Here is a 23,863-nt window from a genome sequence, read left to right as displayed (position 1 = left end):
TGCAAATAAGTAATTTTTCTTCACTGATGAAGCTCCACTGATGAAGCTCCACTGATGAAGCACAGATATTCTGCACTGATGATCAGTGTAAATATCCCGTCACAGAATAGCTGGTTATCTGCTTTACTTTCCTTGCGCTGTGACAGAACTGAGGAAATGAAATGCCGATAACCGGGCATTTGTTTCCATGTGACTAGCTGTGATTGGACAAATGGACACAGCTCATCATATGGTAGAGGGCCACTGTGATTGGCCCTTTACCTCAATCTGTGATCAGCTGTGCCCGTATACTTGTTTATCAATTGTGAGTTCTTATGATTTTTGGGTTGTCTTTAAACATTGTAAATATTCCTATTTTAATCAATTGTTTTTCTTTTTTCAGAATCAAGTAACGGACACTAACGGAAGACTGCAGATAGATGGAGCCGAGGTGATTTCACTGTTATGTTGGCTGTAGTCATTGGATAGGGCACTGCTATATTTTGTTATCTGAATGGTATAGTTCAGGACACGGGCATCTTATTCAGGCACCTTGGGTATAGGCTTGTCCCTTCAGGTGATTGGACACTGGCAAAGCTTTTGAGGTCTTGGCTCTCCTACAATCCAAATCCACTCTGTGAGTCCTCAGCTTTTTGCTAATGTTTGTTGGAGTATCTTTGGCCTTTAAGCGCCAAGGGCCAGATTCACAAAAGAGATACGACGGCGTATCTCCTGATACGCCGTCGTATCTCCTGATACGCCGTCGTATCTCTGAGATACGATTGTCGTATCTATGCGACTGATTCATAGAATAGATAGCCCTAAGATCCGACAGGTGTAACTGTGTTACACCGTCGGATCTTAGGCTGCAATTCTAGGCCGGCCGATAGGTGGCGATTCCATTGAGGTCGGCGTAGAATATGCAAATGACTAGTTACGCCGATTCATGAACGTCCGCTTTGCCCGTCGATCTAAATTTACGTAGTTTCCGTAGAGATGCGTCGCGTAAAACTAAGCATACCCTCTAGGTGGTGTAACCCATGTTAAGTATGGCAGTCGTTCCCGCATCGAAATTTTTAATTTCACATCGTTTGCGTAAGTCGTCCGTGAATGGCGCTGGACGCCATTTACGTTAACGTCGAAACCAATGACGTCCTTGCGACGTCATTTAGCGCAATGCACGTCGGGTAATTTTACGGACGGAGCATTCGCAGTACGCTCGGCGCGGGAACGCGCCTAATTTAAATGGTGCCTGCCCCATTTGAATTAGGGGGGCTTGCGCCGAGCGGATTTACGCTACGCCGCCGCAAGTTTACAGGCAAGTGCTTTGTGAATCAGGCACTTACGCTGTAAACCTGCGGCGGTGTAACGTAAATGGGATACGTTACGCCGCCGCAGCGTAACGTATTTGTTTCTGAATCTGGCCCCAAGTTTATATCTAGCGTCTCCTAGCGGAAAACAAGCACACCAATAAGGTAGCATTTGTGATGTCCCTGGAGAAGGTCATACTGGGAAATGTAGTGTAGGAGGGCATTCTGGGCCTGACTTTCAACTAAATCATTCAGGATTATGCTCTTCTGGTAGTTATGGTAAGATATCGGTAAAACCCAAATGATTCTGAAGTATGGTAGACTGAGCTAAGTGCAGGACTCTCCCAGTAGAGTACTCCTGTATCTACTTCTATAGTAGGGTACTGGTGACAACGTGGATCTCCTATGTAATGCGTTTTCCTTTTAATTTTTCTCTAGTTATTATCCACCATGAAAGAACTGCAGAAATGCCGGATTCAGCAGAGAAACATCGCTGCCACAGTGGACAAGCTTAGCCTATGCCTGCCTGGTAAGTGCTGGGGAATGAGCGGGCACTTTGTGATCACCAACCCTTATTTGTAAAGCACTGACATTTTACACAGCTCTGTACATTGCGTAATGTTGGGAAGGAAATTGCATCCTTCAGAAGGAAGAGGGAGAACTAGATTCAGGCCAAGAACATTCAGTCCCTATGGACTCGAGAGAGATATCATTTTGCCCTCCCTGTACAAATCATTAGTAAGACCTCATCTGGAATATGCAGTTCAGTTTTGGAGAGCCAGTTCTCAAAAAGGATATCGGGGAACTGGAGAAAGTGCAGAGAAGAGCAACCAAACTGATAAGAGGCATGGAGGAGCTCAGCTATGAGGAAAGATTGGAGGAACTGAATTTATTCACTCTTGAGAAGAGGAGAATAAGGGGGATATGATCAACATGTACAAATATATAAGGGGTTCATATCGAGAAATTGGTGTTGAGTTATTTACTTTACAGTCAACACTGAGGACAAGGGGGCACTCTTTACGTCTAGAGAAAAAAGGATTTCATCTCCAAATGCGGAATAGACTCCCCCCAGAGGTGGTTCTGGCCAGCTCAATCGATTGCTTTATGAAAGGTCTGGATTCTTTCCTAAATGTACATAATACAGGGCTTGACAAATTTGCTTGGAATCTAAGAGCCAGCTAAAAATGTTAGGAGACAGGTTTTTTTTTTTTAACGGCCGACAAAACGCAGCTGCAGCAGTGCATTGTGGGCGTTTTTTTACCCTTTCTCTCGCTAGCAGGGGTTAAAAGCGCACAGAGACACAGCATACCCCAGCTGTGCCGCCCCAAGTCGCTAATTCTAGTCGTAAATGCGACCTGGCGCCCGGGGTTTGTCGAACACTCACATAATTTAACTGGGTACTGAAATTTATAGGTGAAGTTGATCCAGGAAAAATCAGATTGCCTCTCGGGGGGTCAGGAAGGAGAATAGAATTGGGTATATGGGATTGTATATTTTTTTATTTTTATGGTTGAACTATATGGACTTTTTTAACCTAACTATGTAACTATATGATAGGTAAGGGAGATGGCATGGCCCTGAGATGATGATTGGTTATGCTGAGGGGCTTGTGTAGATGGGCGTTTTCTTCTTTTTGAAGGGCACAATTTGCAGTGCGGATGACCATTCTGAGGCTGCTTTTGGGGGAAATGGGAAAAAGTTTTATTCCCAGAAATGTTACATCTCTAGGCACTACCAGCATAGGTAAGCACAGGGAGCCATCTCACTGCAGCTTTTTTTTTCTTAAAGGGGTGTTCCAGCCTGTTTTTTTAAGTTTATTAAAAGTCAGCAGCTACAAAAAGTGTAGCTGCTGGCTCTTAATAAAAAAACACTTACCTGCTCCACGGTTCCAGCGACGCGCCGGCCGGGGCTCCGCTCCTCGCCCCCCCTCGCCAGCCGGCGTCTTCATTCCTAGTGTGGGCACCCGCCAGTGACAGCTTTCTGCTTCACGGCCGGGCACCCACTGCGCGAGCGGCGCGGCGCCGTCCGATTGGACAGGCGCTCGCCTAAAGGGAGGGGCTGCAATAAGGCGATTAAGCTATTCGACCTTACCAGCCACTCGGCGGAAGGAGGAAGTGGGACAGGATGTCCCACTCCTCCTGAAGCCCCCACTCCCCCCCAAAAAAAATTACATGCCAAATGTGGCATGTAAGGGGGGCAAGGAGTGGATTAAGCGGAAGTTCCATTTTTAGGTGGAACTCCGCGTTAATTGCTGCCATTGCTGGTTTCCCAGCCTTGTGGTTTAACACTGAGGGGCCAATCATTGACTTGATTAACCTACGCGGTACATGGTTTCTTCGAACCTTGATCAGCAATGCAGTCAAGAGTATTCTCTTGGCTCAGTGCAGTAGTTCTGTGGATGGGTCCTTCATCTACGTCAGCAGCAGGTACCCATAGGACTTGCCAACCTAACTATTACTCAACCCATAGGGCTGGACGCCAGAGATCAGATGAGCCTTCTTCATGAACGTACATCCCCACTTTTTTATATTTGGGGGATAGTTGTACATCTAGACAAGTCCTCGGGTAGTTTGCGCCCCTGAAATTTGGGTGATCAGATCAGCGCCTTTAGCTCACAGTCTGACCCCTTGTGTCTGGCATCTTTTATCTGACCCTCACCATTTTTCCGTGGTACTTCACACATCCGTGAATCCACCCAGGGCTTTTGTGTCCCCCGAACCCTGGGACCCCTTATTCTAGTTCAATGCTACTGTATAACACCTCAGGGTCGTACTTTTCATTCCAGACTGACCCCTGACCTACAAGGTTGGCCAGGACCAGTTTCTGCTGCTCAATTCCCTAGCATGGACCTGACCCTCTGGGGTTGATTTACTCTCTTTTTTTTTTTTTTTTACCAGTTTTAGTAAATTAACCCCACTGTGTTCTTTAAAGGGACCTGCTTATTCGTGAGCACTAGAAGATATAAAATGTTCGTAAAATGGGAATCTGCATGTCTGATGTGTGCCGACGATACACCTTTAACAGAAGAAAATAACATTTGTCTACACAAGTCCTTATCCAAACATTGGAGATAAATGTTGCAGCAACTGTTCAGGTTCCCCTGTCAGTCTTCAATGTCCTGACTCCTGTCACTTTTGCTTGGTCTGCAAATAAAATCTAGGAGAGAATGCAGACAGTGGCCCAGATTCAGGTAGATCCGTGCAATATTTGCGTGGGCACAGGGCAACGAGTTTTGCTCTGCGCCCACGCAAATATTTTGAAATGCCCGCGATTCACGGAGCAGTAGCTCCGTAAATTGCGCGGGCGATATGCTAAACAGCCGGGCGTAAGGCTGCCTAATGTAAATGATCCCGCCGGGGGCGGGAATCATTTAAATTAGGCGCGCTCCCGCGCCGAGCGAACAGTGCATGCTCCGTCGGGAAACTTTCCCGACGTGCATTGCGGCAAATGACGTCGCAAGGACGTCATTTGCTTCTAAGTGAACGTGAATGGCGTCCAGCGCTATTCACGAATCACTTACGTAAACGACGTGAAATTTAAATTTCACGAGCGGGAAGCGCAGCTATACTTTAGCATAGGTTGCCCCTGCTATAGCAGGAGCAACCTTGCGCTAAAGTCGCCGTACGGAAACTCCGTACCTTGCGTGCGCAGGCCCCGCGCAACTTTTGTGAATCGGTGGTAGTATGCAATTTGCATACTATACGCCGATCACAATGGCCGCGCCCCCTAGCGGCCAACGCAAGAATGTAGCCTGGGATATGAAGGCATAAGGAGGCTTATGTCTGTCATATCCTAGGCTGCAGTGGGTGTAACGAGGTTCCTGAATCAGGAGCACTCGTTACACCGGAGCAAGTAAGCACTTGCGCCGCGCAACCTATGGTTGCGCGGGCGCAAGTGCTTCTTGAATCTACCCCAGTGTGTATTGTTACTATAAGCTCAGACATTTTTTTTTCTTTCTTGTTATATTGTGCTCCCTCTAGTGGTTAGAAGCAGCACTGCACCTTTCCTTAAAGTGTTGTAACCCTAAAAATGTTCTTTTAACGCATGTTAAACCGCATAGTGCTTGTGCGGTTTCATTTGTCTCTCTCTCTCTCTCTCTCTCTCTCTCTCTCTCTCTCTCTCTCCCCCCCCCCTCTCTCTCTCTCTCTCCCCCCTCTCTCTCCCTCCCCCCCCTCTCTCTCTCTCTCTCTCTCTCTCTCTCTCTCTCTCTCTCTCTCCCTCCCCCCCCCCCTCTCTCTCTCTCTCCCCCTCTCTCTCTCTCTCTCTCTCTCTCTCTGTCTCTCTCTCTCTCTCTGCCTCTCTCTCTCTCTCTCTGCCTCTCCCTCTCCCCTCCCCCCCCCCCCCTCTCTCCCCCCCTCTCCCCCCCCCCTCTGTCTCTGTGTCTCTGTCTCTGTGTCTCTGTCTCTGTGTCTCTGTCTCTGTGTCTCTCTCTCTCTCTCTCTCTCTCTCTCTCTCTCCCCCACCCCCTCTCTCTCTCTCTCTCTCTCTCTCTCTCTCTCTCTCTCTCTCTCTCTCTCTCTCTCTCTCTCTCTCTCTCTCTCTCTCTCTCTCTCTCTCTCTCTCTCTCTCTCTCTCCCCCACCCCTCTCTCTCTCTCATATGACGTCCTGGACTTTCAGCGGGGATATCTGAATGATGCCTGCAGCTTTTTCTAAAACTTGTTAGAACGTTTCCATTGCACTTATGGGGTGCGACTTGTGATGCAACAGTGTGAACCGGGCATTAAACCTGGAAGTGAATTTGTTTTTATGCAGAACTGCACTGAGACACAGAAGAATTCCTTAGGTCCATTTATGAATATGTTTGATGATGCAGGATTTGTAGAGGGCAGTTTCACTGGTTGAGAATTTTGTGTTTTTATATACACTCTGTGTTCTTTTGTAACTTTTTATATTTTTTCACTTTCAGTTTTGGAAATGTACAGCAAATTACAAGTGCAGATGAAAACTAAAAGGTAAGGACACGTTTTTTTTTTTGTTTTTTTTTTTAAATGGTGACCCATAATTTTGAATTTGGGTCACCCTCCTTTTGACTTTGGAAACCTTAGCTTCCCAGGCCTTACTGTCAGCTGTTGTCTCAACACAAGTGGCAACTGGTGGTATATTTCTTAGGGGGGCGGCAAACAATGCACCCATCGTCAGGCCCCCACCCCCCTCCCGTCAGTCGGGTCACCCACCCCGCACTTACCCCATCTAGGTCACGGGCAGCAGCTTCCCCTGTGTCTCCTCATCTGCATCATGACGGCCTCTGCCGTGCGTCTCCTCCCTCCTCCTAAGCGGGCCAATAAGATTTCTTTCCCCCAAAGCCAATCTGGTGACCGGATTCGGGGGCCCCGCTTCCTTATTGGCCGGGAGGAGAATCTGGAAAACATTGGAATCCATGCGTCCGGCACCCTGCATGTAGATTAGGGGCCGGGTGCATGGATTAGGGGAGCGGCAGCCCTGTGCCCTGTATGGACAGGCCGCCACTGCAACACATGGAGCTTCATAGTCATTGCTTCAGTATTTTTGCCTATATACTTCCAGTGGCGCTTCAGCCATCAGCCATTGTTTTCTTTAACTTTACAGTGGGGAAGGGTTAGACCCTCCGGCAGATTTAGTATTTTCTCTGGGTCTCTATTCGACTGACATTCAGGGAGTTGCTGTGAGCTACATTTCCACTTTCCCTTCTCTGGAGTGCATTCTAATTTTCCTCTGGGAATCCCCCTAAGGAGCCCATTGACACACTCATCAGCAGAGGGAAAAGGGCATTTGGGTGGCAACAACATGCAATCTATACACTGGGGGGAGAACCTCTGGGGGAATCTAGGATGGAAAAGGACCTGGGGGTCCTAGTAGATGACAGGCTTAGCAATGGCATGCAATGCCAAGCTGATGCTAACAAAGCAAACATAGTAGCATTAAAAAGGGGATAGAGATAAAACAATAATTCTCCCGCTCTACAAGACTCTGGTCCGGTGGCACCTGGAGTATGCTGTCCAGTTCTGGGCACCAGTCCTCAGGAAGGATGTACTGAAAATGTAGAGAGTGCAAAGAAGGGCAACAAAGCTAATAAAGGGTCTGAAGCACTGAACTTATTCTCTCTGGAGAAGAAACGCTTGAGAGGGGATAGGATTTCAATTTACAAATACCGTACTGGTGACCCCACAATAGGGATAAAACTTTTTTGCTGAAGGGAGTTTAATAAGACACATGGCCACAGGGTTTGACAAATTTGCTTGGAATCTAGGAGCCAACTAAAAACGTTTTGAGTCCGAAACGCACCCCGTCTTGCCGAGCTCACGTGCATAAGCGAACGCATACATGAGTAGCGCCCGCATATGAAAACGGCGTTCAAACCACACATGTGAGGTATCGCCGCGATTGGTAGAGAATAATTCTAGCCCTAGTCCTCCTCTGTAACTCAAAACATGCAACCAGTAGAATTTTTTAAACGTCGCCTATGGAGATTTTAAAGGGTAAAAATGTTTCGCCATTCTACGTGCGGACGCAATTTTGAAGCGTGACATGTTTGGTATCAATTTACTCGACGTAACATTATCTTTCACAATATAAAAAAAATTGGGCTAACGTTACTGTTATTATTTTTAATTTAAAAAAAGTGTATTTTTTCCCCAAAAAGTGTGCTTGTAAGACCGCTGCGCAAATACGGTGTGACAGAAAGTATTGAGTGATAGGTAGGGGGCGCTAATTTAACAAATTATGTGTCTTAGCTAAATGACAAAAATAATGTTAGACAATAAATCTATTCGAAAAGTGATAGCAATTACAAAAATCATGTGATATCAATTAAAAAATAAACAGACACATATCAACCAAAACTAAATTGCAAAGACCTAGTTGGATCAATAGTGAAAGAAAAAAGATTCACGAGAGAACCTCTATTGGAAGAGTGATGTGCTCCCAAAACCATAAATCAAGAAAAATGTATATCTTTAGTGATAATGATAATGTCCATACATTTCTATAGTAGTGGTGAACCACTGATAAATACAGGAGTGAATCTTTGCAATGGTCCAGAAAGTAAACATGCAATCTTCTCATGTTTACTTTCTGGACCATTGCAAAGATTCACTCCTGTATTTATCAGTGGTTCACCACTACTATAGAAATGTATGGACATTATCATTATCACTAAAGATATACATTTTTCTTGATTTATGGTTTTGGGAGCACATCACTCTTCCAATAGAGGTTCTCTCGTGAATCTTTTTTCTTTCACTATTGATCCAACTAGGTCTTTGCAATTTAGTTTTGGTTGATATGTGTCTGTTTATTTTTTAATTGATATCACATGGTTTTTGTAATTGCTATCACTTATCGAATAGATTTATTGTCTAACATTATTTTTGTCATTTAGCTAAGACACATAATTTGTTAAATTAGCGCCCCCTACCTATCACTCATTCACTAAAATTTAATGAGGTATTGTCCTCTTATATTTTTAGGGGAGCAGCTTTATTTTTTATTTTATTGTTATAGTTGAGTTTATATGTTCCACACTTTTTTGGCGCGAAAATTTATCCTCAAACATTTGACAAAGTATTGCAACGACCGCCATTTTATTCTCTAGGGTGTTAGAATAAAAAATATATACAATGTTTGGGGGTTCTAATTAGAGGGAAGGAGATGGCAGTGAAAACACAGGGGAAGCTTCATTAGCATTGCTGGTTGTCTTCTCATGCCAGCGGCCACCACAAGATGGCGCCGGATCACGGAAGGAAGCCAAGCCGCGGCCTCTATTGGTGGCCGGCGCGACCCGACGCGATCGCGTGATGGGGAGGTGGGGGCGCATAGAGACACAGGATGGGGTGTCTCCTTCCCCAGGCGCCAGGTCGCTAATTCTAGTGGCAATTGCGACCTGGTGCCTGGATTTCATCGAACCCTGCATGGTCATTCGCTAACATTAGAAGAAAAGAGGTTTAACCTTTAAACTATGTAGAGGGTTCTTTACTGTATGTAACGAGACCCTTGCTCGCTCGCTTCCGCTCTCCCGACACTCCTCTGCTACTAGTGAGTCAGCTTGCAGATTGCAACGTCTGATGGTTCGGTCATCCAAGGCTCCGGGATCCGAACTACAGCTATGTGCCGTTCGGGATCCATTAGAACAAACACCAGGCAGGCTGTATGTAAGTTCAAACAGGAAGACCTTTATTGGAAGTACACAACGCACTTTTAAACAGAATTTGGAACATCCCGCCCCCAACAATCTCTTTCCTATTGGTCAATTGTAGAGTACATGGAGTTCTCCTTCAGGTCCTCATAACCATGCAAATGAGGACTTGAAAATTAGTTCAGCAGGGATTGGTCCGATAGCTTGAATGGAATCGTTAGCAATCGTTTGCGTACGTCGGGTTTTGCGTAAGGCTGCTCCTGCTAATAGCAGGGGCAGCCAATGTAACGTATACCCGTCGTTCCCGCGTCGCGAGGCTTACATTTTACGTTGTTTGCGTAAGTGAATCGTGAATGGCGCTGGACGCCATTCACGTTCACTTTGAAGCAAATGACGACCTTGCGACGTCATTTGCCGCAATGCACGTCGGGAAAGTTTCCAGACGGAGCATGCGCCCTACGCTCGGCGCGGGAACGCGCCTAATTTAAATGATTCCCGCCCCCTACGGGATCATTTACATTAGGCGCCCTTACACCGGGCATTTTTTGAGGAGCACCCATGCAAATTACGTGGCTACTGCTTCATGATTGAAGCGTAGCGCAGATAATTTGCGTAGGCGCAGGGTAAAAAGGGTACACTGCGCCTCTGTAAGGAGCGCGCAGCTGTACCTGAATCTACCCCATTGTTCCCAGTTTGGAGAATAACGTGTGATTTTTGCCATACCTGTAACCCCCAGAGATTGATAACCAAGACCTGGAGATGTTGAAGCTATGCAGGGATCTTCAGACTAAGGCCCTCCAGCTGATGCGGAACTACAAATCCCATGAGGCATTGTAAAACTCTGACATTCACAGACATGACTGAGCATCATAGATGTGCACAGCCTATTGCATTAGGGTGCGCTCCTCAAAGCTCCAACACATATGCGTATATGACCTATATACACCGGCCTCTTCCCCGCTCTCCATCCTGAAACAATGGGGGAAAGGGGGAGACCCGGGCAGCAGAAAGAGGGACAGAAGGGGTGGCATATATTGGTACCAATCCCCTTTATTTTTCTCCTGTTGCTGGCAATTTTCGGGGAGAGGAGGAGAAGCCTTCTTTCAGCTGCTGCAGGAGGAAAATACAGATAGTTTCCACTAAATTCCAACTCCACCGCCTCTCCTGTCCAGGTTCTGGGGTTTGGCAAGGAAGGATCAAGGTTTACCTGTCATCTGCCCACTATCAACAGGTGGATTATGATTGACAGGTTGCCAACCCCAGGATTAGGGTGTGCCCAGGCAAACCTGGCAGACCCCTTGCACACGCCTATGCTGAGTATGATGGGAATTGTAGTTCCTGAACAACTGGAGGGCCGTAGTTTAACCTCTTAAGGACCGCCTCCTGCACATATACATCGGCAGAATGGCACGGCTGGGCACATCCACGTACAGGTACGTCCTGTACCAGTACCCAGCCGGGACTCGCGGAGCCGATCGCCGCTGGAGTCCCGCGATCGGTCCCCGGAGCTGAAGAACGGGGAGAGCCATGTGTAAACACGGCTCTCACCAGCATGGATCGTGTCATCCCTTTTATAGGGGGACACAATCGATTACGTCACACCTACAGCCACACCCCCCTACAGTTGTAAACACACTTCAGGTCACACATAACCCCATCAGCGCCCCCTTGTGGTTAACTCCCCAACTGCAACTGTCATTTTCACAATAAACAATGCATTTTAAATGCATTTTTTGCTGTGAAAATGACAATGGTCCCAAAAATGTGTCAAAATTGTCCGATGTGTCTGCCATAATGTCGCAGTCACAAAAAAAAACGCTGATCGCCGCCATTAGTAGTAAAAAAATTATAAAAATGCAATAAAACTATCCCCTATTTTGTAAACGCTATAAATTTTGCGCAAACCAACAGATAAACGCTTATTGTGATTTTTTTTTCTTTTTACCAAAAATAGGTAGAAGAATACGTATCGGCCTAAGGGAATTTTTTTTTTTTTTATATATTTTTTGGGGGATATTTATTACAGCAAAAAGTAAAATATATTGCATTTTTTTCAAAATTGTCGCTCTATTTTTGTTTATAGCGCAAAAACTAAAAACCGCAGAGGTGATCAAATACCACCAAATAAAAGCTCTATTTGTGGGGAAAAAAGGACGCCAATTTTCTTCGGGAGCCACGTCGCACGACCGCGCAATTGTCTGTTAAAGCGACGCAGTCCCGAACTGTAAAAACACCTTGGGTCTTTAGGCTGCATATTGGTCCGGGGCTTAAGTGGTTAAAGCGACGCAGTGCGGAATCGCAAAAAGGGGCAAGGTCTTTTACCTGCATTTTGGTCCGGGTCTTAAGTGGTTAAAGGACCCCTGCTCTATAGCAAAGATTTGCTAACTTGTAAAAACTCTCCTGGCAAGAGGGTCAAATGTTTTTATCTGGAGTACCATGGGTGATAAAACTATGGAGTGTGATAATGGTGGTCAAGTCTCAGCCGATTGGTATTGGGTACATATCACCTCTCCTGTGGTTTAGGTGATTTTCCTACGGGCGTCTCCAGTGACGCGTGCGCGGCGTTATCGCCTTTTTTTCACGCACATCGGAGCGTCAAGCTGCCAGCTTCAGGCGCAGTTCCCTTTTGTGTCGAAATCTCCCATCCAACAAAATCCTTCAACAAACACAGGCCCTGCCAAAGCAAACAATAAAGTTCACACAGTGGAACCCCTGAATGCAGTTTGCGGTTTAGAAGTCAATGTTTTAAAACCTGTGTAATCAGATCGCACCTAATCTGCCCTGTCAGGCCGCTCGCTGCGATATTTACATACCAAATGGTTTTAGGCTACTGTAAAGGGCGCCCCGTGCCAAAAGCCTTTCATTCTCCGCTCGGACGGCTTCTTTCAGCACCCTCCTGACTTATTTACACATTGCTGCCGCCGCCGCTGCTGGTGCTGCTTGCGGCTCGCACAATCATCTGAAACCTTCTGGTTTTTCTAGCCCGGGGCGGCTGTAAGCCGTGACCGCTGCGTGATCTTTAAATAAACTCGTTTCCTATTGAAGGACAAGTCTCGTGCAAACACAGTCTAAATGTTATTCCTGACCCTTTCTAAAGAGAGAGAACTCCTTCCAACCACACCAGCCAAAACAAATAATTCAAGTATTTGAGGAGGTAAAAAAAAAAAAAAAGTGAAATCGAAGTCAAGTCTGATTTTTGTAAGATTAACCCTTTGCTTTCCTTGGCATGTGGTCACAGCCTGAGCTTCAAAAAGTGCAGTTTAGAAACGTAATGCCGCCTTTTATTCTAGTGAGCACATAGACTAATGATGGCAGAATAAAGGGAAACTATTTTTAGACCAACTCCAAAATGTATGTGAGCCCCACAGCCCTCTCTAGCACCCATTTTCACCCCCAGCCTTCCCTAGCATCCACCCCTCTCCCCCTAGTCTTCCCTAGCACCCATTCCCCCCCCCCCAGCCTTTCCTGGCACCCATTCCCCCCCCCCAGCCTTTTTCTGGCACCCATTCCTCCCCCCCCCCAGCCTTTTTCTGGCACCCATTCCCCCCCCCCCCCAGCCTTTCCTGGCACCCATTCCCCCCCCTAGCCTTCCCTAGCACCCGTCCCCCAACCCCCCCGACAGCCTTCCCTAGCACCCGTTCCCCAGTCTTCCCTAGCACCCATTCCCCCCAGCCTTCCCTAGCATCTGTACCTCCCCCCAGCCTTCACTAGCACCCATTCCCCCTCCTCCCCCAGCCTTCCCTAGCACACATTGCCACCCCCCAGCCTTCCCTAGCACCCATTGCCACCCCACAGCCTTCCCTGGCACCCATTCCCTCCCCCAGCCTTCCATGGCACCCATTCCCTCCTCCAGCCTTCCCTAGCACCCCCCTCCCACAGCCTTCCCTAGCACCCGCTCCCCCCCCCTCCACAGCCTTTCCTAGCACCCATTCCCCCTCCTCCCCCAGCCTTCCCTAGCACCCGTTCCCCCTCCTCCCCCAGCCTTCCCTAGCACCCGTTCCCCAGCCTTCCCTAGCACCCTTTCCCCCCCCCCAGCCTTCCCTAGCATCTGTCAACCCCGCCCCCCCCCCAGCCTTCACTAGCACCCGTCCGTGCCCCCCCCCCAGCCTTCCCTTGCAACTGTTCCCCCTCCTCTTCCAGACTTCCCTAGCACCCATTCCCCCTCCCCCAGCCTTCCCTGGCACCTGTTCCCCCCCTCCCCCAGCCTTCCCTAGCACCCACCTCCCCCAGCCTTCCCTGGCACCTGTTCCCCCACCTCCCCCAGCCTTCCCTAGCACCCACTACCCCAGCCTTCCCTGCCACCTTCCCTTCCTCCCCCAGCCTTCCCTAGCACCCGTCCGTGCCCCCCCCCCAGCCTTCCCTTGCAACTGTTCCCCCTCCTCTTCCAGACTTCCCTAGCACCCATTCCCCCCTCCCCCAGCCTTCACTAGCACCCGTCCGTGCCCCCCCCAGCCTTCCCTTGCAACTGTTTCCCCTCCTCTTCCAGACTTCCCTAGCACCCGTTCCCCCCCTCCTCCCCCAGCCTTCCCTAGCACCCGCTCCCCCTCTTCCCCAAGCCTTCCCTAGCACCTGCTCCCCCCCCCCCACACAGACTTCCCTAGCACCCGTCCGTACCCCCCAGCCTTCCCTAGCACCTCTTCCCCCTCCTCTTCCAGCCTTCCCTAGCACCCACCTCCTCCAGCCTTCCCTGGCACCCGTTACCCACCCCCCTCCCTCCCCTAGCCTTCCCTAGCACCCGTTCCCCCTCCTCCCCCAGCCGCCCCCAAATGACGGCGGCTGGTCGGCAACTAGTTAGGGACCGCCGCACGACGATCTACGTCGACAGAATGGCACGGCTGGGCTAATGGACGTACATGTACATCTCCTTTAAGAGCCCAGCCGTGGGTCGCGAACGCGCCGCTGAAGGCGCGCTTGCGACTCGGTCTGAAGCCCTGTGACCGCGCCCACAGGACCTAGGAGGTGAACGTGGAGAGGTAAGTTTAAACAAACCTTCCCTGTTCTTCTCTGTGACTTGTCGCTGATCGTCTGTTCCCTGTCCTATCGGCCTAAACTGAGGAAAAAAATGTTTCCTTTATATCTTTTTTTGGGGGATATTTATTATAGCAAAAAGTAAAAAAATATTGATTTTTTTTTAAAATGGTCACTCTATTTTTGTTTATAGCGCAAGAAAAAAAAAAAACGCAGAGGTGATCAAATACCACCAAAAGAAAGCTCTATTTGTGGGAAAAAAGTACGCCAATTTTGTTTGGGAGCCACGTCGCACGACCGCACAATTGTCAGTGAAAGCGACGCAGTGTCGAATCGCAAAAAGGGGCCTGGTCCGTTACCTGCATTTTGGCCCGGGTGTTAACCGGTTAAAGAGATTGTAAAGTCTTGTTTTCTTTTTTTTTTTCCTGTAAAAATAACAAACATGTTATACTTACCAGCTGTGTTGCAGTAGATTTGCACAGAGCAGCCCTGATTCTCCTCTTCTCAGGTCCCTTTTCTGTGATCCTGGCCCCTCCCTCCTGTTCAGTGCCCCCTCAGCAAACAGCTTGCTATGGGGGCACCCAAGCCAAGTCAGAGCTCCCTATGTCCATTTACAGCCCCCTCTCTCCCCTGCTTGGCTAGCTGACTTTGACAGCAGCGACAAGCAATGCAACTGCTGCTGTGTCTCGGCCAAGCAGGAGGGAGAATCTGACAGCTGAGACGCTCGTGGACATCGCTGGACAGCGAGGAACCTCAGGTAAGTGGGGGGGGGGGGGAGCTGCACACAGAAGACTTTTTATCTTCATGCATAGAATGCATGAAGAAAAAAAAATACAATCACTTTAACCACTTAAAGTGGAGGTTTACCCGGAAATAAAAAATTTTAACCTTGGATTCCTGCTCATTTTGTCTAGGGGAATCGGCTAGTTGTTTTAAAATCGAAGCTGTACTTACCGTTGTAGAGAGCGATCTTCTCCGCTGCTTCCGGGTATGGGCTGCAGGACTGGGCGTTCCTATTTTGATTGACAGTCTTCCGACAGGCTTCCGACGGTCGCATCCATCGCGTCACGATTTTCCGAAAGTAGCCGAACGTCGGTGCGTAGGTGCCGTATAGAGCCGCACCGTCGTTCAGCTTCTTTCGGCTACTCGTGACGCGATGGATGCAACCGTCGGAAGCCTGTCGGAAGACTGTCAATCAAAATAGGAACGCCCAGTCCCCGAAGACAATACCCGGAAGCGGTGGAGAAGATCGCTCTCTAAAACGGTAAGTACTGCTTCGATTTTAAAACAACTAGCCGATTCCCCTTCACAAAATGAGCATCAATCTAAGGTTAAAAAAATTTTTATGGGTGAACTCCCGCTTTAATCACCGCTGTGAAGGATATGTCAGTGTAAATCTCCCTGCTTGGTTAAATTGTGGGTTAGAGGTAAAATGGATTCATGTGTTACAAGCTATTGACATGTTAATGACCCGTCTGCAGCTAGCTCCTTATTTCAAAGGGATGTTAATCCTGTTACTGTGATTAGAGGTGACTCATGTTATGTATTCTGATTGCTTCATTATGCGGTGCCAGGCTGCCCAGCTAATGTGTTCTGTACACCTTGTAATTAACTTCCCTGATGTCATTATTTAAAGAAAATGTGTCTCAGGTCGGCTTCAAATTGTCTGGCTATATTCTGTATGAGAAACTCCAGAGTGGGTGAAAAGGGGGTGGAGCTCCCATTGTTCCTTGATTAAGGATTTAGCTTGTAAAACTGTATTTATAACCAGCAGCAAGCTGCCAATAAATCAGTCTTGGTTCCAGCATTCAGTCTTGACTCATGTGTGGAGGATCCTGTGATGTTCTTGTATGGAGAGGAGGGAATGCTTGACGGGGATATCATACCGATACCGTCACAATTGGTTGGCAGCAGCGGGATCTTCCCTTCTACTCTCCCTTACACCAGGACTCCAAGCAGACACTGGGAACAGTGAATGGAAGGCTGCTACACCCTGCTTAAAAGAACTACTGGAAGTTTGTGGAAGGATTGCTAGCAACAAAACCAAGCGGGTCATCATAGCAGAATCAATGGAGATAGACCAGGAGGACGGGATTGCAGCAACGCCAGCAGTACAAGAGATGGAGACACCAGTGATTCAGGAGGAGGAATCACCAGCCGAGAAGCTAGCGTGGTTCGGCCCGAACCCAACGCCGGATGTGGTGCTGAAAGTGATGGACCTGTTAGCGAAGGAGGATAAACACATAAGAGACGCAGAACTACAGGAGGCTAAACAAATAAGAGACGCAGAGCTACAGAAGGATAAACAAATAAGAGATGCAGAGCTACAGTTAAAACTGGCAGCAGTCCAACAAGCAGCCGCACATTCTCCAAACAGTGAGTACAGCACAGCAGACGCAAGGAAGATTCCGTTTAGCGCTTTTAAAGCTTTTGATGAAAAGGACTGTGAGATTGATAACTACCTGGCGGATTTTGAGCGACAATGTAACCTGCACCGAATAGCTAGAAGAGAGTGGGTTGCAATATTGTTAGGCAAACTGTCAGGCAAAGCTTCTGATGCTTTCCGGACCGTGCCAGATCAGGATATCCATAGCTACGCCAGGGTTAAAGAAGGCTCGTTATGCAGTAACCCCAGAGTCCCACCGACAGAAGTTCAGGGACTCGCGCAAAACCACGAAAGACTCTTACGCGGAATGGGCATGCCAGTTGTCCCTGTCGGCCTCTAACTGGGTTAACAGCAGCCAGGCCACCACCGCAGAGGACATTTTGCAACTAATGCTCCTGGAGCAATTTTACAATCACATCCAGACGGACGTCAAAGATTGGGTGAGAGATCGCAGGCCCATGACTCTACCAGAGGCCGCGAAGTTGGCGGATGAATATGCGGATACTCGCAAGACAAACCAGGTCACACCACGGGTACAACCTCCACGACCAACGGCGCCCTCACACCCACCAGCCGCTAGATACCAACCGCCTAACAGACCGATGACATCTAGCCCTCGCTACCCACGCCAGGAGGACAACGAACAACGCTGCTTCCGGTGCAAACAGTTGGGTCACTTCAAGCAGAATTGCCCCATGAATGACAACACCAGGTCAAATTGGTCTCAACCTGGGTACCGCCCACCAGCAGCAGCCCATTGTGTAGACTCGGCTTGGGATCCCCAGGAGCTGGGTCAGGAAGAACCATTGGGCACCCCTTACGAAGCCCTCATGGTACAATCTGTTATTACGGACAACAGGGAACACCATTGTCAGCTGGTCATGGGCGACAGCCATGAGCCGGAGGGGCCCTGGAGGGAGCTGGGCAGAAAGAGGCACCGCCAGCTACCCTCCAAGAAGAAGAGGTCCTGGAAGTCATATAACCAGCGGACCTGGGAGGAGAAAAAGCGACTGGAGGAGATGGAATCGCAGCGGGCGCCCCAGATGCGGGCCGAGATGTTCGCCAAGGGCCCACCGGTGGCCCCTTACACCACCACCCAGTTCCTGATGATGAAGGACCACGTGGAAAGCCTGCAGGACATGAGCAAGCAGGAGCTGATCCGTGAATACATGGAGCTGGAGGAGTGCATAAGCCGCATGGAGGAGGAGAACAACCACCTGAGGTCACAGCAGGCTGACCCCCCCAGGCTCCATGAACTGGAGATGGAGCTGGAGAAGCTCCAAGAGGAGAACCGGCGGCTGCGGAGGGAGCAGGGGGTGGCTGACCTTATGGGGCTCTGATTCCCCCCCCCCCGGACTCTGAGCACCAGTGCTACAGCATTTCAACAAATATAACGTTTCCTTTTTATGAATCTCCTGTGATTGTCACTTCAGAGCCATAACCTGCCCCTCCCATAGCGGGACACCTAGACGGCGGCGCACAGACCCATTCGCCGTCTTCACACTGACTTCTGGTGACTCTGCAGATCGCACAAAGACTTGGGGACTGACCAGGGTGTGATCTGACGACCCGGTGGCATACCTGAGTCGGAAGCAGTTACCAATGGAGGTCAGTCACGCCAAACGGAGTTAACCTCGGACTAAAAGCTCTGAACCCGTCAACCCTACTGGACCAGGGAAGGTCCAACCGGGTTTGCCGGAGCAGGGAGAAAAAGGGGGGCCATTGTGAAGGATATGTCGGTGTAAATCTCCCTGCTTGGTTAAATTGTGGGTTAGAGGTAAAATGGATTCATGTGTTACAAGCTATTGACATGTTAATGACCCGTCTGCAGCTAGCTCCTTATTTCAAAGGGATGTTAATCCTGTTACTGTGATTAGAGGTGACTCATGTTATGTATTCTGATTGCTTCATTATGCGGTGCCAGGCTGCCCAGCTAATGTGTTCTGTACACCTTGTAATTAACTTCCCTGATGTCATTTTTTAAAGAAAATGTGTCTCAGGTCGGCTTCGAATTGTCTGGCTATATTCTGTATGAGAAACTCCAGAGTGGGTGAAAAGGGGGTGGAGCTCCCATTGTTCCTTGATTAAGGATTTAGCTTGTAAAACTGTATTTATAACCAGCAGCAAGCTGCCAATAAATCAGTCTTGGTTCCAGCATTCAGTCTTGACTCATGTGTGGAGGATCCTGTGATGTTCTTGTATGGAGAGGAGGGAATGCTTGACGGGGATATCATACCGATACCGTCATAACCGCCTTATAGACGAAAGACGTCTACAAGGCGGTTCCTTAACTCTGGGAGGACGTCCATGGAAGTCCTCCCAGAATCGCGCTCCCGCTCACTCCCTGGGGCGCGCACACGGGAATGTCCGTGACCTCCGGACCCGGCGCATCACGGTAAATCGCTGCTGATAGCGGCGCTTTACCATGCGATCGCTCCGTCCAATGACGGAGCGATCACTTGTAAAACCGGCGTCATGTGATGACGCCGGTTCCTCCCTCCCCTCTCTGTACCGAACAGTACAGTGTGAGAGGAGAGGAGAGGGGAGAGAGCGGATGCAGCACGAGTGCTGTGGGCTGGATCTGTGACAAATGCAGTCACAGATCCAGCTATCCATCCCTGCTCAGCCATCCCTGCCCCATACTAACAATACTCTGCTCCATACCCATACTGTGAAATACTCTGCAATACCCCACACTACTCTGCAATACCCCACACTACTCTGCAATACCCCACACTACTCTGCAATACCCCACACTACTCTGCAATACCCCACAATACCCTGCAATACTCTGCAATACCCTGCAATACTCTGCAATACCCCACAATACCCTGCAATACTCTGCTTCCCAGCCTAGAAGTGAGATATGGGGTCTTATTGACCCGATATCTCACTGTAAAGAGGACCTGTCATGCCATATTCCTAATACAAGGGATGTTTACATTCCCTGTAATAGGAATAAAAGTGATCAAAAGTTTTTATTTTTTGCGGAAAAACGTGTCAAACTAAAATAAAGTAAAGTAAAGTGAACAATAAAATTATATATATTTTTTAAAGCGCCCCTGTCCTCATGTGCTCACATGCAGAAGCGAACGCACACGTAAGTCCTGCCCACATATGAAAACGATGTTCAAACCACACATGTGAGGTATCGCTGCAAACATTAGAGCGAGAGCAATCATTTTGGCCCTAGACATCCTCTGTAACTAAAAACATACAACCAGTACAAATATTTAAAACGTCGTTTATGGGGATTTTTAAGTAGTGAAGTTTGGCGCCATTCCACGAGCGTGTGCAATTTTGAAGGGTGACATGTTGGGTATATATTTACTCGGCGTAACTTCATCTTTCACATTATGCAAAAGAATGAAGACATAATACAAATTTTCTTAATTTTATAACAGAAACAAAGAAAAATTACTTTTTTTTTTTACAGAATTTTCAGTCTTTTTTTTCTCTTCTCTCTCCTAGCGCTAAAAATAAAAACCCCAACGGTGATTAAATACCACCAAAAGAAAGCTCTATTTGTGTGAAAAAAAGGGCGAAAATGTAATTTGGGTACAATGTTGTATGACTGAGTAATTGTCATTCAAATTGTGAGAGCACCGAAAGCTGAAAATTGGTCTGGTTATTAAGGGGGTTTACGTGCCTGGTGGTCAAGTGGTTAAAGAAGTATTCCAGATATGGATATTGCACACAACGTTGCATTGGCCCAGCTTGGATCAATGTAATTATGTATATGCCATACCTGGCCGATCCCCTTGGAAGCTGGATATCTCTGTAGTAGACACTGCTACTACAGTGATATCCACTTGTTTCTAGGTCCCGTGCCGTGCCGAGCGGCTGCCATTGCTGTATTTGAACATGAGTGGGCTGCTTGCCATGGGTACCATTGGATGAGGTGGAAAGGTATTTCTTTCTTGTTGATCCTGCCAGCAATCTATAGGTAACTTCCTGTGCTTCACTCTTATCAATCGCATTTTCTTTATCGTACATCACGGGACACAGAGCTGCATATTCATTACTATGTGGGTTATAGAGTCTACCTTCAGGTGATGGACACTGGTGTAATCAATTAAACAGGAAGTTCCCTCCCTATATAACCCCTCCCCTACTGGGAGTTCCTCAGTTTTTTCATCAGTGTCTAAGGTGTTGGTCACGAGTTAACATGTGCTCTTAGGAGCTCCACTGGAGGGATCCATGCTGGATGTAAAAAGCCTCCATAAATCCGGATCCGTCCAAGGTGCTTCATAGCCAAAGTGGACGGTACCCGGGCCTCGGTACGAAGAACGAGGTTTAGCCTATAATGCCTCTCTGCGGAGGGCTGGATCCTGGGTTCCAGAACTTTGTGCCTTCTAAGGACCAAATGTTTTTTCTGCTGTCAGGGTGCTATATAGGTCCAGGGGTGTGGTGTTCCTGCCATGGACCCCGGTCCCTGAAGGTCTAGGACTATACCCACGGTGAAGGGGGAAGATTGGGCCTCTTGCTTGGCAATACCCTGCAGCGTGGAAAGGTAAGAGAGGGACCTACGGGACTTGGTTCGACAGTAGGTCTTCTGTAGGGGACTATGGGTCTCGCCTATATTATGTTTTTATGCATGGGCAATGTAAACCACAATGTCTTTTGAGACGGGATGGCTCAGGGCACCCATATACCTCCCCTAGCCGGCATGTAGCCTGGGCCACTATGTCTGTTCAGACAGGATGGCTGTAGTACCCATATATCTCCCCTTGAAGGGGCTGGTACATTAAAAAAAAAAAAAAATGCCCTTAATCCTATGCAAAGCATTGTCTTCCATGAGTAGCTGCAAGTCTTATCTGTTTTTCCACTACTATGGGCAGTAAAAGACATGCCTGATGTTTTCGCTTACCATGCTTTCCAAAGACGGAAGCTTAAGTGTTTGCTGGTCTATTGTGCGTCCCACTTCCTCAGCTTCAGGCTCTACCATGTCGCACGTGCTCACCGGCTCAGTGCAGTCGCAGAGAGGGCTCTTCAAAAAGGCCCAGACGTCAGAGCTCTGTAAAGCTAGGGGGACACAAACGCAAGCACCTTGTGTGAGTTGGATACAGATTCATCTAAGACGCCTACTCCGCATCTAGCTGTGCAGATTAGCAGGCATTGTTGCTGCCAGACTATGTTCAGCTGTTGATGCACCTGGGTTAAGCTCCTCTGCTTTTAGCTTAGGACTTTGGTCTCCCCATTGAATAAGGTCAGGGGTAGGAATATAAAAAGGAATCGCCACCTGAACCTGGTGGCCCCTTATTCTCCCCTGTAGAGACAGCTCACAGATTGAGCCATCAGACCTGTCAGGCAATCAATGCAGCCTCCCCCAACATTGCAGCCACTCTGCATGTGTTTTGTTTTTTGCATCACATTTGTTGTTCTACAAGAGGTTAACTGCTATGTTCGCAGCATCCTCACAAGAAGCAAAAAAAAAAAAAAAAAAGCAGGGTGTGTCCCTTTTCCTGCTTTAATCCTTAAACAAAGGGATTAGAAGAGCTGGGGATGAAGGTTCACTGTCAGAGGACAGGAGACAGGAGCTGCAGCCTAACGAGGAGAAGCTATCAATAGCCCTACAGGTTCTGATTGCACCTGCAGTCTTTTCAGAGATTCATGCTGCATATAATTTCCCTCTGCCTACTCGGCCAAAGCCTCTATCTTCTCCTTAGAGTGTAAAGAGAGGTTTTCCTATAGGTGGCTAGTAAGACCTCCATATGGTCCTCAGCCTGGTGTCGGCTTCAGGCTAACCAAATGCACATCTGAGGGATGCACAGTTGCTGGTACACATTGCTAACGTCTCTTAATTGAGGAAACGCACATCTACAGAGGATAACTTCCTTTTTACCAGTCCGCATGTTGCATAAGATACATGAGTTTGGAATGCATGTGGGATAAAAACAAGTAACAAAGCATGTTTTATTGTGGATCGCATAAGGATACATGTTTCTGTCTGTATGGTGTTGCATGTTTGTTAGAGTTGCATAGAAATGCTTGAGTGCATAAAGATGCTCGTTACCTGATCACTCAAGTCCTGGATTACCCAAGGATATTGGGTCACACAGAGAGACTTGTTTCCACAGAAAGGCCTAAAATCGCATAAAGACGTTTGTATGTATAAAAATGCTGGATCACACACACATGGTTACCTGATCACCCAAATCCTTGATTACCCAAGGATGTTTGGTCACACAGAAGTGGTTTGTTTCCACAGAAATGCCTAAAATCGCATAAAGTTGCTTGGATGCAAAAAAGATGCTGCATCACACATGGTTACCTGATCATCTGCGTCCTGGATTACCCAAGGATATTTGGTCACACAGAGAGGCTTGTTTCCACAGAAGTGCCTAAGTTCGCATAAAGATGCTTGTATGCATAAAAATGCTGGAATCACACATGATTACCTGATCACCCAAGTCCTTGATTCCCCAAGGATATTTGGTCACACAAAGAGGCTTGTTTCCACAGAAATGCCTAGAATCGCATAAAGAGGCTCGAAGGCATAAAAATGCTGGAATCACACATGATTACCTGATCACCCAAGCCCTTGATTCCCCAAGGATATTTGGTCACACAAAGAGGCTTGTTTCCACAGAAATGCCTAGAATCGCATAAAGAGGCTTGAAGGCATAAAAATGCTGAATCACACATGATTACCCGATCACCCAAGTCCTTGATTACTCGAGGATATTTTGGTCGCACAGAGAGGCTTGTTTCTACAAGAATGCCTAAAGATCGCTTAAAGATGCTTGAATGCAAAAATAAGCTGGATCACACATGGTTGTCGGATCAACAGCGTCCTGGATTACCCAAGGATACTTGATCACATAGAGAGGCTTGTTTCACAGAAATGCCGCATTAAGATGCTTGAGTGCATAAGGATGCTGGATCGCACAGGGGTGCTTGGTCACACAAGAGTCCTTGGTCACACAAGGGTTCTTGTCCGCACAGTAGTGCTTAAAATGCATAAGATGTTGATCGCATGGAAGATGCTGAATCGCATAAGGATGCATGATTACTTTAAAGTTGTACATGGCGGCCTAATTAAGCAATACAGGATTCCTTGTGTTTGCATAGAAATACGTGTCTGCATGGGTTCATGTTGCACA

At 47.9% G+C, this 23,863-nt stretch overlaps 1 protein-coding gene across 3 annotated transcripts in view; it reads left to right on the top strand.

Annotated features, from left to right (window-relative positions):
• EXOC6B (exocyst complex component 6B) overlaps positions 1-23,863 on the top strand; it is a 472,504-nt gene that overhangs the window by 99,688 nt on the left and 348,953 nt on the right. For all 3 annotated transcript variants that reach the window (XM_040335548.1, XM_040335549.1, XM_040335550.1), the window contains exons 3-5: positions 383-430; positions 1,728-1,818; positions 6,200-6,245. In XM_040335548.1, the coding sequence (XP_040191482.1) occupies positions 383-430; positions 1,728-1,818; positions 6,200-6,245 (185 nt within the window). The remainder of the gene's footprint in view (positions 1-382; positions 431-1,727; positions 1,819-6,199; positions 6,246-23,863) is intronic.

Source organism: Rana temporaria, chromosome 1, assembly GCF_905171775.1.
Source record: "Rana temporaria chromosome 1, aRanTem1.1, whole genome shotgun sequence".
In the NCBI taxonomy this organism is placed as follows: Eukaryota; Metazoa; Chordata; class Amphibia; order Anura; family Ranidae; genus Rana; species Rana temporaria.
The sequence above is the reverse complement of the archived record's forward strand: the minus strand, read 5'-3'. Positions and strand labels throughout refer to the sequence as shown.